The sequence below is a fragment of the Microchirus variegatus genome (assembly GCF_963457635.1).
Source record: "Microchirus variegatus genome assembly, chromosome: 16".
NCBI classification, from domain to species: Eukaryota; Metazoa; Chordata; class Actinopteri; order Pleuronectiformes; family Soleidae; genus Microchirus; species Microchirus variegatus.
Window position 1 is genome coordinate 21,584,863 of NC_139817.1, and position 17,928 is coordinate 21,602,790.

The window sequence follows — 17,928 nt, forward strand, 5'->3', positions numbered from 1 at the left end:
AACTCAAGAACTTCAGTTGTCATCTTTGTGCCCTTACAGGTAGAACAGAAGGTCATCCAGAAGCATGTTGGGTTCTCTGTGGATGCTCTGGCCCACAAGGAACGCCAACTTGTGGGCGTACTGGCAGGGAGCTGGCACTCGGATGATTCCCTAAAGCCCATTGAAAGTACAGCACATTATTATACACACACATACATATATGTATATGCACTAGGGGTGCAAAACTGAACCGTTCAATACACAAGCCACAGTTCAGCTTGGGGGCGTAAACGGCAATATTTCAGTACATTTAATGTGTATGAAACCATAAACGTCACTTTCATTTAGATATAATGCCACTACTGGCTGCATTTATTTTGCTCTTTATGTTGTGAACACTGCTGGAAGCATTCATGAGTCATCATGTCTGAACAGAACATGTTATTTTATCACAAAACAAAATACGAGACGGTGAACTTTTCAAATGTTTTTCTTCTTCTTGTGTGCAAAAACCCCCCCAAAAATATACAAACTGAAATCCTGGAATTCCAAACCACAATACAAACCAAACTGTGGGCTTGTTGAACCGTTGCACCCCAATACACATAGATACACATTTCAGTAAAATTGCACCCATTTTAATTTGGGTTGCGAAAATGTCTTCTGCCACACCCACACAGGTTCATTAAAAGCAGTGATGTCAACTTCAGCCTACCTGCCAGTTGTAGTACATGTGGCACAGCTTGTAGGTAAGCCGCTGCATGTGATCAGGCTTCAGTCCACTGGTGTCATACACAACATTGTAGTGGGTTGGGGACACGGTTCCAATGCGGACAGACTGACTGACGATGTAAAAGTCGTACCTGACAAACGTGGCGACAGTTAACCACTACCTCTACACACGGTGAAACGACATAGAATCAGCAGAGAAACATACCACTCAGGACGGGTGACCTCTGTGTCAATGATGGTGCCTGGGGGAGGGTTAACGACTTTGCCATTGATGAAGGTGAAGAATCGGCTGCTGATGCGTTTCTTCACCACCAACACACTCAGCTTTGGCCTACAATGAGCAGAAGGAGAGAAAACTAGTGGTCAAATTACTTTGATGTGTGAATGTTCCCACTCAACTACATGCAAATCAGCATCAAAATCAGTTACTTGGTAGTTTACACGATTGTTTCTGTGGCTGCTGTTCTGGGTGTCACGTTATTCAAATTGTAGACTTAATGGGGAACTGCATTCAAATGCTGCAGAGAAAATTGAACATGGTAAGCTCACATGTAGTCCTGCCCCATGGACTTGATAGAGTCCATGATCTGTGAAACCTCATAGTTGACCACACTAGACAGCTGGCCATCACCGACTCCATCTCGGTACACAATGATGCGTGACGGCAGGCAGCTGTTGAACTTCAGGTAGTCTTTCAGTGCAGCTAGAAAACAGACGTGAAGTTATTCTTCAATGTTGACAAAGAACCAATGTTTATTTGCAAAAATGTTTAACAATTTACCACTCAAAGCCATCTTCAGTCCGTCCATGATCTCCTGACCTTTGTGCTGCAGCACACACTTTGAGAACCACCTGAACAAAGACAACAAACAAACAACCACAGAGCTGTAAATGTAAACAACCTAACGCAGACTGTAAATAAAGATATGGTTAATTGTCAGTCAGTTGGCTCTGCTGTAGAAACCAACCTGGTCATGTTCTGGTTGAGGCTGGCCACCAGAGCCCCAATGGACCTTTTCCCTGCAGCAGTGTCATGGTAGCAGTCAATGCCCACAATCATAAGCTGTTTGAGCTGTGCAAAAAGGTGAGAACAAGATTACATCGCTTTTTTTCTTCTTCAGCCAACAGTGCCCAAGAAAAAAAGAAATAAAATGAAAATGAAATTAATTCTCATTTTCCTAGAAATCATTATTATTATTTTTTACTTACAGGGATTTCCACGCTCCACAGTTCCCCTCCCATCTTACAAGCCATTTGAAGGGCGATTTTGGTAGCCACAGTCATGAGGGCCTGAGGTTTGCTGAGGGTACGGCCCAGCACACACTGGCTGGGAGTGGGACAGTCCACACAGAGGTACTTCTTGACACAATCGTACTTGTCCTTCCTGTTGCTTGGTAGGACCACCACCACCTGACGCATGATAAAACAGTTGAAGGTTTCCTACTGTTTTGTGAACATGCTTACATACACACTTCGTTCTGTGTGTTAAGTAAGAGTGTCACAGAAGAAAATCTGCTCTCCCATGTTAATAACACTACTCACAAAAAGTTAGGGATGTTTGGATTTTGGATTCAATTTCAGAATGCACCTAAAATGCACAATAATCTTTACAGGTGAACTTAAGTTAACCTTCTCTAAACTTTTGATGCACATGTCCAACTGTTCAATGTTTCAGTACTTACTGAATAACATGCTGTTCTCTAACAAGGTGATTAACTGCACAAATAACAACTGTCTGATGTAGTGGTTCAATTAAAAGTTCTGGTTCAATGACAATTTGTATTCAAACAGTCATCTTCATCATGATGTTCACATTTTGACATCATGAGACCAAGACAACTCTTTAAAATTGATCAAGTAATTGAGACTAGAGCTGCAACTAACGAGTATTTTCATAATCGATTAATCTGTCGATTATTTTCTCGATTAATCGGTTAATCGTTTGGTCCAAAAAATGTCAGAAAATGTTCAAAAACGTTGATCAGTGTTTGTCGAAGCTGGAAATTATGATGTTCCTCGAATGTCTTATTTTGTTCACAAACCAAAATGATTCAGTTTTAATGATTTCTTTGTTATGTGGAGGAAAGAAACCAAGAAAATAGTCACATTTAAGAAGCTAAAACAATCAGAAATCTTGTTTTAATAATGAAAAAAGGTTCAAACCGATTAGCGATTGTCAAAATTGTTGGCGATTAATTTAGTAATCGATTAATCGTTTCAGCTCTAATTGACACATTGAGATTTTTGTTGTGGTATTGTCACCAGTGTTGTTAGCTCTTGTTTGAGATAAATAAATTACCATTGCATCCTTCTACTTAAATGCCCTGCTTTCATGGTAGAATATCACTGTCGCATGAACTTTTCATAAGGATATTCTTGTCGAATATCCCTAACTTAACAGTCACTAACCATCTGTGTGTCAGGTCCAACATTCTGCTGCAGAGCTCTGAAGAGAGACTCTTGATGATCCTGGTACTCAATCCTGAACATAAGACCAGCTCAAGTTAAAAAAAAATCTTATTTTGTAACATCATCTTCTCTCTGCCTTGACAAATAAAGCAAATATTCCAGCTAGCACTCACATGGTGGCTCTCTGCATGCGGATACCAAGTGGACCTGACACTTTGCCAAGAGTCTGCAAGAGAGACTGGGCTTCATTGCCATTCCGACGGGTGTAAAAAAGGAGCCAGTTGTTTAGTGGAGGAGAGGAGATGATAGGCAACCCACGCATCGGCTTGGTCCAGTCAGCTGACAGGGGGTCGTACTCATACTAGGTGACATAATTAATTGCGTCACTCTCTCAATTAGGATCACATAACACTTCAGATTAGTACATTAAAAAAGACACATTAAAAAAATACAAGCATAGTATACCGATCTTGAGCCCTGGAAAATCCTCTCTGCTGGGAGAACTCTGCCATTCAGATTGAGGAGCTGGTTATCAAAGCTGAGCCCCCACTTATCCAGCTCCAACTGTGCATCAGCATCCCTAGAAAAATAATTTTAAGGGTTTAAAATCAAAGCTTTGGATTTTGATGTCTCAAGATGTTCCCAGCATTTGAATACACAAAACTGCTGAAATGAATTCCCTGGCAGGAAAATGTAGACATGACTGAATTTATATTAACATGAACATTTTCTGTTCCACTCAGGAGAGGTAATATTCCTTGAAATTGTATCACTGTGAACATGTGAGATATTCAACAAATACAACCCAGTGAATTCAGACAATGACCATCACCTACTTCTGTATGTTAGAAACAAATCTGGTGAGGCGTCCCTCTCGGTCCACTGGGCCCAGTCTGGTGTGAGTGGCCAAGTCCTTCATGATCACAAAGTCAGCTCGCATCTTATCAGTCAGCCCTGTCAAACACACCAATGAAACTCATCACAGATGGTCAACATCATTTACCATGGACATGAACCAACTATAATGAGCCTCCCAAAAAAAAATCAAAAATCAAATATTTTGTTTTGGTCACACTGGTTGAACTGTTTCCTATAAATTGATTAATATGTGGCAACACAATAAACACTGAACATCACAAGATTTATCTTTAAACCACAGCTCTCCCTCTCACACAGAGAGTTAGTAATTACTGAGTTAAGTCTTTGCCAATTATTTTTCATTGTGTTTGTGTGCAGCTCATTGCACCACCCCTTTAAGTTGAAAAATACTGTAGGTCTACAACAGTGGTGCCATTTAAACGATTGGGATATGCAACCTTCTCTATCGTTAAACCCTGGCACAGTATTAACATGATCTCCCTGTTGATTATCTAATCTGTGAAGCACCATTACCATATGTGTGCTTAAATTGAAGATAAACATTCACCAACACCTTATTCCTGTTTACAATATTTAACATAAGTATGAATTTGTAAGGGAAATGACAAAAAGGCAGGCCTTGAGATTTTGCCAGTGAAGGCAGTGCATCAGAAGAATTTGGGTGCACCCAAATGTTACTAAAAAAAGAAAAAGTCAGTGTGAAACCCTGAAGGCAGTAACCTGTAAGGTAGCACAGCTCTGGGATTAGCATGGCAGGACCAGGTGGAGCAGCTCCTGGGGGACCCACCATCTTCTTCATGTGGCTGACCAGTAGCACCTGGTTCACATCAGTGATGTCCAGGTTGTATTGCTGTAAATAAAAAAATAAAAAATATATTTGAATATGTTGCCTGGAACAGGAGTACTCAAAATATGGTTAATCAACACTCAGGTATATTCAACACCAATACACCTTGATATGACACAGCCATTTATAGATTTAGCATCAGAGAAAAGACCTCGGTGAACATGTTAATTTCTTCAATGCTTTATTTTTACTTTTATTTTATGGTTGAGATAAACGGACATTAGCATAATAATCCATGCTTTTCCAAGCACCCACTGTCATGAAATTCATTAACTGGATTATCAAAATGCTTGATTTAAAGACGCAAGTAAAAGATGCAAAACAATAACCACTGAATAATTATCACTGAGGGCAGGTTTGTGACCACAGGTGACAGTGGAAATAATGTGTCAATCATTTTTAGCAACTTCACCCAAATTTGGAAATCCCACTTATTTTCACACATTTGAGTGTTAAAGAAGCTTAACCTTAGTGCTAATAATACACAACTCCATATATGGACATCCTGGGGGGAAGGGGGGGCTTTAAAAAATGCAAATTTTTGACATGCTTATGTGTCGAGTCCGTTATTGAATAATTATGTACCGCAGAGTAGAGCGCAATTTTGTTCATAAAAACGAGCCAAGCAAACTGGACTGTGACGCTTTTCAAATGCAATTGTGATTGAAAATTTTTTTTAGTACTTTTTGCTTAGGTTTGTTTGCATAGTTGGTGATTTTCCTCAGCAGCCTAAAGGTTGTGCTGAAAAAAGTATCCAGCACATGGTAGGTTTTATTATTTTTCCAGTTGTACTTGTATAGAATAAACGACACCTACAGTCTTGTAGTAGTTCTTGAAGGAGATGTCTGTGTCTCCTCTCGTGAATGTGTTGATGGGCGTGTGATCCCATGCAATATCATCAATCCTGTAGGTTTTGTTGTTGTACCTAAAAGTGAGTGACCAAACAGGTATTTAAGTATTATGTGGCTAGGTTTACAATGAGTTGCATTCAAACTGTTGAGATGATTAACCCTGTATTTAAAATGAATACTGATACATATATTTGTGTGAACTGTCCTACTTTGTGAGGACTATGAGTCCAACAAGCTCCTTGGTGCAGGCTTCTGGGAATCGTTGACTTCCACACTGCTGCCTCAAGTTGACCATAAAGTCAAGGACCGTCTCACTGCGGAGTACTTTGTGACTCACGTCAGTGCACATCATGATCGATGACTCATATGCCAGAATGGTAGTGGAGAAACCTGGCCAGATGGTCAGCCTGAAATAAAAAACTGAATCTCAAATACTGCCCATAAGCACTTAAAAGTGGCCATATTCAAATCTTATTTTCTATCAAGAGGAAACATACAAAATAAAAATCTCAGTTTAATCATTTTAAAAAGCACAAATAAACTTTCAAGACACAAAGTCTAATTGAATTTCCTAATTTTGACAATAAAATGTTCATTCAAATTTAGTAAGGTAGTCAGAAGTGACTTTAAGGTGGTATGGTAAGGGGTTGGCATGATGCAGACAATTGCCATAGTTCCAATTAGGAACAACCAGGGTTTCCCCAGTGCATTATAAGCCTGGCGGGCCGCACAGCGAGTGGAACATCACCTATTAAACACAAAGGAACTAAATGTGAGGGTCACCGCGGCTGCTCTCATAATGTTGATGTTTAAAAAAACTGGCTGTGCATTGATAGTGTTCTTTTCCTGATGTAACATGTTTGTTGAGACATGACATCCATGTGAGATGAATTTACAGATCATTTCAACAATCGATAAACTTGTGTCACACGTCATCATCCAGTTACGCACACATTACGCAGTTTAAGTAAAAAATAAAAATAAAAAATGTATATTATTTATTTGTGTGTCTTTAGTATTGTTAATAAATGTCTTACAATAACATAAATAAAACATAAAACATTAATAACTTTTTTTTACAAAAACACTGTGGGCCGCTGGTGGGCTGCCCGAGAGGCCCCACCACGGGGGCTTGGCAGGTTTTCTGGGGGAAACCCTGAACTGTTCCAGATGGTTCTAAATAACAGAGAAAACTAAATAACCTGTGCTGTGGGATGTTGAGTGAATCTTTGGGGTTGTAGTAGTTGCGTCCAAGCTGCTGCATGTTGAGAATCCTCAAGATCCTGCAGAAATGAAATCCTTCATGAAATGTTTGGTATTTTGACAAAAACATTGAGAAAATGTATGCAAAGCATAGCTTTTGTTATTGGATTCATTAATACAGTTCTGTATCAACATGCAACCACCACAAATTGTACATTATTCTACAGACATTACTGTGGAGTATTTATTTTGAAAGGGGCAACCTGCCTTCTGAAGATGATGTTGTACAACTGAAGGCATACTGGTGATGTCGGTGGAAGTTCATTCGTCAGTGTGACAGTTATCTTAACCTTTTCCTGATTCCTTGTTTCGCTGTGAAGCACAGTCTCCTGACATTTGAGAAAAAGACATTTCATCACTTTGTGACTATTAACATAATGCATAAGACATATCATACTTTTTTCAGAGTACTCTTCACTTTACAAAGAAACAGAGGTAAGCAATGTGTGGTAAACCTTTGCTTTAACAGGGTCTCTGCAGGTTTCAACAAGTCAAATTTAAGACTTTAAGACTTTTTTAGAGCATAATGAATACAATTTAAGACCCATTTCAAATCCATAATATACAAAATAATACAAAAGACATGAAGGAAAATTGGAGCCACAAATCGTTGAACTTGCAATTCGGCTTAGCTGTGGGCTTTCATTAAGTTTTCTCTGCTGCTATGCTAAGCTGCAACACCATGACGCACGCACAGCACACTAGCTAGTGGTGCTGGATAAATTCTCACCGGGCAGCACAGGTGGCCTACTTTAGTTCCGTGTTGTAAAAAATAGAAACATTTCAAAGCGAGACTGAAGTTTATGCATGTTTTAGATAAAAGTATCGTCAATAGATTTTTAAGACCTTTCAAATTTGTATTTAAGACCTTTTATAAGATTTTAGGAGAATTTAAGGCATTTTAAGGCCTTAAATTGAAATTATTGGATTTAACTTTTTAAGACGCCGCGGATACCCTGTTTAAGTATTATTATACCTTGTTGTGCAATCTGTGAGGCAGAAAGAGCAGAGCTCCATCAAAGCTCCGTGCTGAGCCAAGAGTTTCCTCATGCTGGAAGAGGAGAGCAGATCTCAAACGACGAGACTCCATTGGTGGATTGAAGTCCACGTGGTACTGATACAGAACCCACTGGGGACGGGACATGATCCGAAAGAAGTTGGCTGACAGGTGAATTGGCCTTCCACTTGTTCCTGAAGAGGTACACGTGTCTAATAAGTGACTGACTAACTCCACAGTTACAAAATGTCAATTTGCTGAAAGTGCTTCTGAATATTAATAGCAAGTGTTGACAGACCAGACTTGGAGTCCTTCACATGCACCATAGCCTGCCGGGTGTTGACCCCTACATCATGAAAGTCAGGACGGCGTCCACCTCTTTCTCCAAGTTTCACCTGCTGAAACCCAGCCGATATCTCCACAACAGCTGATGAACAGAAATCGAGACATTAAAGACCCTTATTCAGACAAAACTTTAAAGCGGCCATAGAGTGGTCCTATCACACATATGTGAGTTATGGTCTACTTGCATACATTAACTTGTTTATTTCAGGGGTGTGATTGGCAAAGGACAAAAAAAGGAAAATATACGGTGCACCTTCCATGACGTGACGGCATTGTATTGTTTCAAAAATTAAAATAAAGTGCAGTAGCCTACATGGAAGAGAGTTAAACCATGTTAAAAGAACAAAGTAAATGCTCTTTCACTACTCACAGAGACTTTCATCTTCACAATCATTATAATTTCCATTTTAAATGAAAGTGGTTGTCAAAGAAACACTGCAAGAGATGTCTTTTCAGTGTTTACTGAAATACAGTTTAGTTTTAGATTCAATGTGTCAATTATTTTCTTGATTAATCTGATATTTTTTTGTCCATAAAATATAGTTAAAATGTGGATCAGTGTTTATTAAACCTGGAACCTAGTTTTAATGATTTTTTGTCAAATGGAGGAAAGAAACCAGACAATATTCACATTTAAGAAGCTAAACAATTACAAAACTTGTTTTAATTAAAAAAAACACCACCAAAAAAATGGCGTTGATTGATACAGCCCTTCTATGGCCGCTTTAAAAGATGCATTTTAATACTATATAATAATAATGTATAATATAACATTTTCATGGAATGCAGTTATGACCCAATGATGAAAAGGTTACATTTTGGTGGTAATCTGGCCAAGAATCCAGATTAAGAATGTTTTTTTTATTTTTAATCAACTGCCAACATTTGGGGCAAGATTTGGCAGTTAGTATATCGACAGTGAAGAATTGCCTTGGTGGAGGATTCTCCCACTATACTATGTTTTAGGAATGGACCATATGATCTATCATTTATATTGAGGTACTTTTCGAAATGTCAATGGTTTCACAGTATACAATGGTAGTTTTTATGCATGAGCTCCAGCGAGCAGTGCAATTGAGTGCGTGTTTGCGTAAACGCATACATTATTGGTAACAAATTGGCTCCAATATGCATTTTACTCTTCAGCTAAGCCCTTTGCATTTGTGGTGCGGCAGTGAAAAGGGTGCCCAGGTGGACAGTCATTTGCTGCGCCATGTTCTGTTTCTTATACCAGTCTTATGATATATATATATAGATAGATAGATAGATAGATAGATAGATATATATCTATATATATATAGATATATATATATATAGATCGATATATATCGATATATATCTATATATATATATAAATAAATAAAAGAATACCAGTTTTCAGTATTAAGCAGTAAACTAATATATCTTCTTATTTAGTTCTATAGTTCACATCAGAGTTAGTTGTTGTTAGTGTTTATTTGCATTTCCTCAAGGCTTTTCACACTGGTTTTGACTGTACCTTCTGCAGAGAATGGCCCCGGACCTTTCTGCCTCCCACGACCAACAAGCTCTCCTTCAGCTTTAGGACCAGGTGCAGGTTCAGCCGCTCGAGCTTGGCTCTAAAGGGAAAGTAAAGGACATAAATCAGTTCGGTGTCATTTACAGGATCTTCCCTTTCAAGTTTTTGTAATTGAGCAAATGATCTATCTTGACCAACAGCAATAACATAATATTCTGATAAAGGCTACCTCTCCAACACAAAACTGTTTTGAAGTTGATTTGAGTCTTTATTTTCAAAATCAGTGTAGAACAGTACAGCTACATGTGATGTATGAGACACACCTATTTTTTTATAGCATTTAACACTTTAAAAAAAAAAAAAAATTATACTGTAAATATGAGCATTATAGTTCAATAGCTTCCAGGTCATGTGACCTACTGGGTCAAAATCAGTGAAAGACAGAAGTGCTACATGTGCTGTGTGAGACACACCTTTTTTCCCACATTTTAACACAACTCAATTTTTTATGATTTTATTTATACATTTCATGCAGTAAATATGAGCATTATAGCTCAATAGCTTCAGGTCATGTGACTTACTGGGTCAAAATCAGTGTAGGACAGTAGAGCTTCATGTACTGTATCAGACACACCTTTTTTGTCACACTTAAAAAAAAATACATTTCCCACATAGGTACATATAAGGTTTAAATCAGTGCAGGATCACATTGCTTAATGAGACAGACCTCTTTATTTTATTTTTTTCAAAAAAACAAAACATTTTAACACATTTTTTTTTTTAAATTAAACTTTTAATACCCACGTTTTATTTCGAAAACCGGAAGTTTCCACACGCTGCAGTAAGCTAGCCAAAGCATTTGTCTTAAAAATTAGCAATAAAGGCGCCCTTGAAATGTTGGAGCGAAAATTGACCGCAGTGAGATGAGGGTTGTGTTTTGAAGGAACACCTTCACGAATTATAAACACAACTACATTAATGAAACGAAGAGAAAGCTTACATTAATGGCATAAAAAAAAAAAAAAAATGTAATTATAAAATTATAATTAAATCTATCCATCGGCACAGATTTAAATTAAGACTGCTCTTACCGCTCCAGGTGTGAGCGTGGGTGGGTGCGCGCGCGCGCGCGTGTGTGTGTGTGTGTGTGATCGTGGCCCCGCCCTCCTCCTCGGTAGTTGTAGTTGTTCAGTGAAACACTTCCACTGTTAGCTTGTAGTCCACCAGACCTTCGTCAGACTGAGTTAGCAGGCTGTTAGCAGGCTAACTGACTTCTACAGCAGCAGCAGCAGTAGCAGCTGTTTAAAAATCACCGCTGTCACACCCGCTAAGTCATACCATCACCCGAGAGGAGTCCCATCATCTGGCGAGGTATCGTGTAATGTCACCGAATATCTACGTTACGCTCTCTGGTCACCAGGAAGCTAAGATAAGCCACTTGAACGTGAACTGTTACCACTTACGGACTGCTAGCTAGCTGTTAGCTAGCTCCTTAGCCAACTGTCTAACAGCAGTTAAGTACATATTTGAGGAGCTGCGTCTTCATTTCATGTTCAGATTAAATCAGTGTAGTGTTTGCATATGTTGTCATAGTAATGTCCGAGCTGTTTTGACTCTGCCCAAATGGACTTTTGTCGATGACCAGTCAGGGATGGAAACATTTACCCTGCTATTACTCATAGCTTTCAGTCCAGTGTGACATGCCCTCCAGTGTTTGACAGCTTGTTATAAACGGTTGTTCGAGTCACCCACTAATGAAAGTTGTGTCTTGTTTTTTTTTGCTGTAGATCATGGCAGACTTCTCGGTGAGTTCATCTTTTAATGACGTTTACTGGTAATAATTTGGGAAAATAATAGGACTGCACAATATTAGCAAAACATGCTGTATGCGATACAATGTTTTGACTACTGCGACGCAATTGGGTCAACTGCTTATAGAGCTGCCACTAACGATTGTTTTCATAATAGATTATTATTCTGTCAACTATTAATTAATGTGTTTGCGATTATTATTGTCTGAAATTGCGATTGTGATATGATTAGGGAAATAAGAGGGAATGGTCGTTTTCATTTCACTAACATTTAAAATGATTCCTGTGTGATATTTGTGCAGATCTGTGAGAAACAAAGATTTTTTTTCTCCAGTCTGTAGAACAGGATGTGTACAGGTCAGGCTATTATGTAATGTAAAATGGTAATTTGGCACACATTTTGGCTTTAAGGGTTAGGGTTATTTTTGGCCACCTGTGATATTAAAATTGCAGTTGGCCGTATTGTGTTTTGATTAAATTTCAACTGATTGTTCAGCTGTAGCCAAAACCTAGAAATGATCATGTTCTCAAACGTCTTGTTTTGTCCATAAAACAACATTTTAATTATTTCTTTGTCAAATCGAGCAATTAAACCAGCAAAAAAAAAATCTAGTTTAAGAATCTGGAAAATAATCTTAAACTGAATGATCAATTGACAAAATAGTTCAGTAATTGAATAATTGCTGCACCCTAACTGCTAACTTACAGACAGTGAATGCAGATTCAATTCATTATGAAATGAAATATATCTTTTGTGATATGTATTTGGTGATATCGTGGTGCCAATACATTTTTGATATATTGTGCAGCCCTAGATAAAAAAAAAAGAAGCAAAATCTTTGACTGTCTGCTTTAGAGAGAAGGAAAGAGAGTGACTTTCCCTGTTTACTTAACTTTCAGCTGTTGGATGCTTTTGGAGACGACACCCCACGCAAGGCAGATAAAATAGGCAACACCAATCCAACTGCTCCAGCCGGTAACCCTCCACTTCCTGCAAACCCAGGATGGCCTGGTTCAGCCCCCGGAGCTCCCACCCAACCTTCAGCTCCAAGTGGCTTTGCTGGGGGATCATCAGGCCCTGGAGCACCAGGCCAGTTCCCGTTCCCCTCTGGTCCTGGAGCACCAGGCCAGTACCCTGGACCTCCTTCAGCACCTGGTGGGTTTCCCCCTGGTCATGGCGTACCTGGACAATATCCACCTGCACCAGGAGCTCCAGGGCAGTTCCCCTCTGGCCCAGGTGCTCCCGGGCAGTTCCCCGGGCAGTTTCCTGGGCACTACCCATCTGAAGGAGCTCCAGGACAGCTACCTGGAGGCCCTGTACCATACCCAACAGGACCATTTGCCTCTGGTCCCGGAGCTCCCCCTGGGCCTTATCCTAATGTGCCTTATCCAGGTGGACAGCCTGGACACCCAGGAGGCAATGGCATGTATGGACCAGGAGGTCCAGGTGGATTCCCCCCTCCAGCTGGCCCTGGCTCTTTCCCTGCCTTTCCTGCTGGAGGCTTCCCCCCAATACCCACTGGGTCATGGGGACCATCCGCAGGTGGTGGCTTCCCTCCTGCCCCTGGTCCCTTTGGTCCTGGGCCCATGGGTCCATATGGTGGGCCTGCTGCACCAGGAGGCATGCTGGTGAGTACCAATACTGCATTACTGCACTGCACTACACTGCTTGCTTGCTTGCTGCACTTTTTAGGTGGTGTATTTTTGCTCTGGTGTGGAGTGGAACGTCTGTCTTGTGGTTCAGGGTGGAAAATGACAACCAGCTACCAGCTAAATGTTCTGAACTGGTGACAATGCTGCCACCTGTATTCTGACTTCCACTCACGTCATCGAAATATCCACAGAGGAGTACAGAATACAGTTAAATATGTGGTTCAGCTGTATTCTAGTACTTGGTTTCTCCTGAAATAGTCAGATAATTTGGCATCTACCTAATGCTGCAGCTGGTGGAAAATAAACTTTTCCTGCTTGTTGGCATTTACTGCTGGACAGGATGGTGTCCATTTTCTGTGCGGGCTGTGTTTGAATTCTTGTTTCCATGTCTTTTGCTCTGCTGGGGGTGCAAAGTAAAACACAATGCAGAATCAGCGGGTATTCAAAAGTAGTTATCAAAAAAATCTATTCTTGTCTTTCAGCCCAGATATAATCCGCCATATAACTGAAAGCAATGAGCTCAACTTTTCAGTCGGACATGGACGTCACCTCCAGAATCAACATATGGTTTGATTAGTGCCAAAGACTGAATAGCGTACAGCTCAATCTACGTGGGAGATGTGATGTTTTAAAGGAGTGCAATATGATTTCAAATTAAGTTTTTACACAAAATCACGTGTAGTGTGATACAACACATCTATATTCTCTATTAAAATCTCTGTTTACCCTTTCATCACTTTCACCACATTGTTACTTTTGTACAAGAAAGTAAATGTTCTTTTCTTTACTGTCAATTTTGTACAGTTGGTGCCTTGATGTATTAAAACTTTGAACACATTTTACTTGGTCACTAATCATTTTGAATTGCATAACAGTGGGAAAGAGGCGATGACTCACTGGGGTGTGCAGAAGGAATGTGGGCAGGGTCAATGTTTTAAACAATGTTTAACCGAGAATTCCCTCTTTAATATCATTAAGTACATTGCTGTTGATTGTCATGTTCAGACTATTGGTCATCAAATATGAGCATTTCTGTCTTTGTCCTTGGTTATATGATCTGTAAACCTGTTTTTCCTTATTCAGACAGGAATAACTAACAATACTACTAATAAAAAAGATTGTATGCACAGTAGCATCTCCCTTAAAATAAAGCATAATACATAAATGTGTTGCCATGACCTAAAATGTAACCGTGTCTTGCAGATGGTGCCATATGATCTTCCCCTTCATGCTGGAATTTTGCCACGACTTGTGATCACAATAGTTGGGGAGGCCTTGCCTGGTGCAGACAGGTATGAACAGAAACCAAATCATGATCTGGGTTATTGCCAAGTAGGATTTTACAAGCATGCAAGGAATTTGCTTTGCTTTTGGTTCATAACTAACATGAAAACAAGTAGGCCTGTGCTAAAAATACCCACGCGACAGAATACAGGGAGGTACAAATTACCGAAGCATGTAAGGCTTTAGTGAATCCATATGGCAGCAAATGCTGTGATGGTTGTCTTATGATATGAACATCAGCAGAGTTCAATTAATGTGATGGAGCTAATATCTCCAACACATCAATTGCCCTTGCTGTGCAGGGTTATTAAAGCTAGATTTAAATTGTATATTGGAAAAATAATTTGTTTTAAGCTCCAGCGCATTGTTCTACTTTTTTTTTAAATAATTTACAGGTTCCAAGTTGAATTCATCAGAGGTCCGGACGTCGTCTTTCATTTCAATCCTCGATTCCATGAGCAGACGATTGTTAGAAATTCCAACCTGGGTGGATGTTGGGGACCTGAGGAGCGGGAGGGAGGCTTCCCATTTTTTCCCGGGCGTCAATTTGAGGTACAGTGCTCCAGTCATGTAACTGCAGTCAGTATATCCGCCTGTCATTATCAGCATCACACACGTATGCATGTACACACACCTATAGTCCACTGAAAGAGGTGTCAGGTGCAGACCTGACTTGACTAAACATCATTGATACCTCCTGTTTTGTCTTTTTAATTGAGACGAGGATTACACTTCAGAGGTATTATAGCAAAAATCAGGAACAAAAGTAGAGGAAGGAACCTTTGTTCATCTCTCTTCACCTTTGTTCACCGTTGCCAGACAGCTTGATTGTGACTTCTAGTTGCTTTAAATAGCCGTAGAAAGAAGGGAGTGGATCTTAAACCCTGTGTGTCACACACAAGATACTGAAAGTTGTATTTTATTTTTCAGAACACAGACTTAACACCTGGGCCCACAGCTAAATATCATAGTATTTGCACACTAACAAACATAGTAACACAGTTACCAGACAGCAAAGTGGCTACAAGTGCTTAAAAAAAGCTATAAAAAATATTAAATATTGTGTAGAAAAGCAAATAGCACAAGGTTTGTCTGGGAGGCTTTGGAAATCAGTGTATTAAAGACGGCTCAGTACTGAGGAGAACAGAGGCAACATCAGACCTGAGTTCAGCTGGATGCTACCTCTCATTCTGATGATCAAGTCATCCATCTAATGACCTTTGTGTTGTCCGGGTTCTGATTGGCCTTCCTGAACACAGTCGCTTTCTCTTTGAATCAACCTTCAATACACTGTAGTCTCTGTATCTAATCATCCCTCTTTGTGAGAGAGGAACAGGCATATTGTGTTAAAGTGTGACTAATGTAACCCTTAAACTTAAAGTTCAATATTTAATCAGAGGGTTTTCTCTCACATGGTAGATATGTTGAAATGATAACAAAAAGAGATGAATACAATATTGCATATTAGTTAATAATTGTGTATTTGTCCCAGTAAGCATTGCAATCACTGGTGTGGAGTCGGTTGTTCTGTGGAAGAGCTGTTGGATGTGTTTTACCCAACAAAAAGTTAGCTCTCCTTGTGTTGCTGAGTATTTATACTAATAATAAAGGCGTTTTGATCTTCATCATCCCCCTTTAACTTGGCTAACACAGCGTTTAAGTTCAGTGAGTGCTGTGTTTGTCAAGACATTTGCATAATTTTGCTCCGGCATTTGGCCTCAGGCTTGTTTTAGCTCGGTTGCTTTTAGGGCTGTGGGTAATTGTTACTTTAATTTTTCTTTAGCCTCCAGATAAACGCAGCTATGACGAGTTGAAATTATAAAACATAAGAAAATGACAAAGGAAATTAAATGCCCATATTGTTTTAATTATAAAGGGACAATGAGAGCATGAAACTGATGCACAAAGAGTTGATTTGCTACGTCAATCCATATTTGGGCTTTAATAAGTAAAATGCATCATAAAAAATGCAAATACAATGCCTGACAGTGGTTTGCGTTGCTCTCCCCGCAGCTGAAGATCCTGGTGGAGGAGGACAGTTTCAAAGTGGCGGTGGATGGCACTCACCTGCTGGAGTACGAGCACAGGTCCGGCGGACTGGAGGAAGTGACGCTGCTGCGCGTCACGGGAGACGTGGCCCTCTACAGCGCGTCCCCGAGCATGATCTGAGTTATCGGCTGGAGTCATCCACTCGCTGTGCAGGAGAAAAATGCATCCAACTTTACCGCTGTATCTCTGTTTCTATAAATACGTTCAAGTGCTCGGGTGCATTTGATGGAATTTTGCGAGGCACATTAGTCGAAGTGCAAATATTTTGCCTTCCCTGCACTTCATCATTTATTACAAAACAGATGGCGGATGAACCCAGGTCTGCTCACTGTTATCCTTCTCTTTTTTTTTCTTACTGGATGATGTCGCACTATATCCACTCACAGTTCAATATATTTTATAACAACAGCATTTAAATCATGAATGAGGTGAAGTGCATTTAAAATATAGATATTTTAAGGAAATACTAATTTATTCATAGGGAAAGAATGTAGGTCCCAAACATTTCATATATTTCCCAGCAGTATGTCGTTTACAGTAAGTGTATGCTTATTATGCTGTCCTTTATATCAAAATCTTGATATGCCTTAGTAATGCATGAGAGTGTGATGCTGAAAATCAACTTTTTTTTGTGGTCTTATTTCAATGCTGGCCAACAAGCGGCAAGCTGATGATGAAGTTTAGTAAAATGAATTTCAATACAAACTCTGATTTCCTCCTTTGTTCAGTGTTAATCCTCCCAAGCTATTGGAACTTGAATCAAATTCTCAAAAAGAGAGGCTCGAATTGACTGATTAATTAATGGTTTCTGATTTGTCGCCAAAGATGACAGTGGTACAGTATTATCTTATTGTTTGTTAAACAAATACTGACTGATATTGCTGTTTTGTTCAGAATATTGTACAGTTTCCACAGGTTATGTGCACATGTAATAAATATCAGTTTCCCTGCCCAAATATTTTTCATTATCAATTAATCTTATAATTTATTTTCTTGATTAGTTGTTTGTCCACTTGGTTTGGTCCATTGTTTTGTTCCCAGACCTCAAAGTTACGTGAATTAAAAAAAAAAGTCCACGAACCAAAGATAGCACAACAATAATCACTTTTACCTTTAGTTGATTGTCATTTGACTATTAATCATTTCATTTTGAACCCTTACCTCTTGTGTTTGGGCATATTACACAAACCTAACCCAGAATCGGTGTGGTGTGGAAACTTATTATACACAGACATATAGACGATAGATGTGCCACTATTATTAATAAATCACAACTGAAATATTGTGTATAACAACACATCACATAAAAAATAAAGAAGTCAATTTAAACG

General features: G+C 39.4%; 2 protein-coding genes across 2 annotated transcripts; one reads left to right on the forward strand and one right to left on the reverse strand.

Annotated features, from left to right (window-relative positions):
- Nucleotides 1–33: 33 nt before the first annotated feature.
- LOC310937996 (piwi-like protein 1) lies at nt 34–11,480 on the reverse strand (the record flags this gene model as incomplete). The annotated part of the gene is made up of 20 exons (XM_083902387.1): nt 34–150; nt 695–842; nt 917–1,042; nt 1,261–1,414; nt 1,493–1,563; nt 1,680–1,783; nt 1,921–2,121; nt 3,121–3,193; nt 3,294–3,481; nt 3,586–3,700; nt 3,957–4,074; nt 4,720–4,849; nt 5,663–5,771; nt 5,907–6,104; nt 6,900–6,980; nt 7,168–7,289; nt 7,937–8,151; nt 8,256–8,384; nt 9,801–9,900; nt 11,466–11,480. The coding sequence occupies 20 exons, from the start codon at nt 11,478–11,480 to the stop codon at nt 34–36; spliced, it is 2,514 nt and encodes an 837-aa protein (XP_083758513.1).
- On the forward strand, nt 11,018–17,824 carry lgals3a (lectin, galactoside binding soluble 3a). The gene is made up of 6 exons (XM_083903013.1): nt 11,018–11,171; nt 11,588–11,605; nt 12,512–13,240; nt 14,468–14,556; nt 14,944–15,100; nt 16,562–17,824. The coding sequence occupies exons 2-6, from the start codon at nt 11,591–11,593 to the stop codon at nt 16,715–16,717; spliced, it is 1,146 nt and encodes a 381-aa protein (XP_083759139.1). The 5' UTR covers nt 11,018–11,171; nt 11,588–11,590; the 3' UTR covers nt 16,718–17,824.
- Nucleotides 17,825–17,928: the final 104 nt, after the last annotated feature.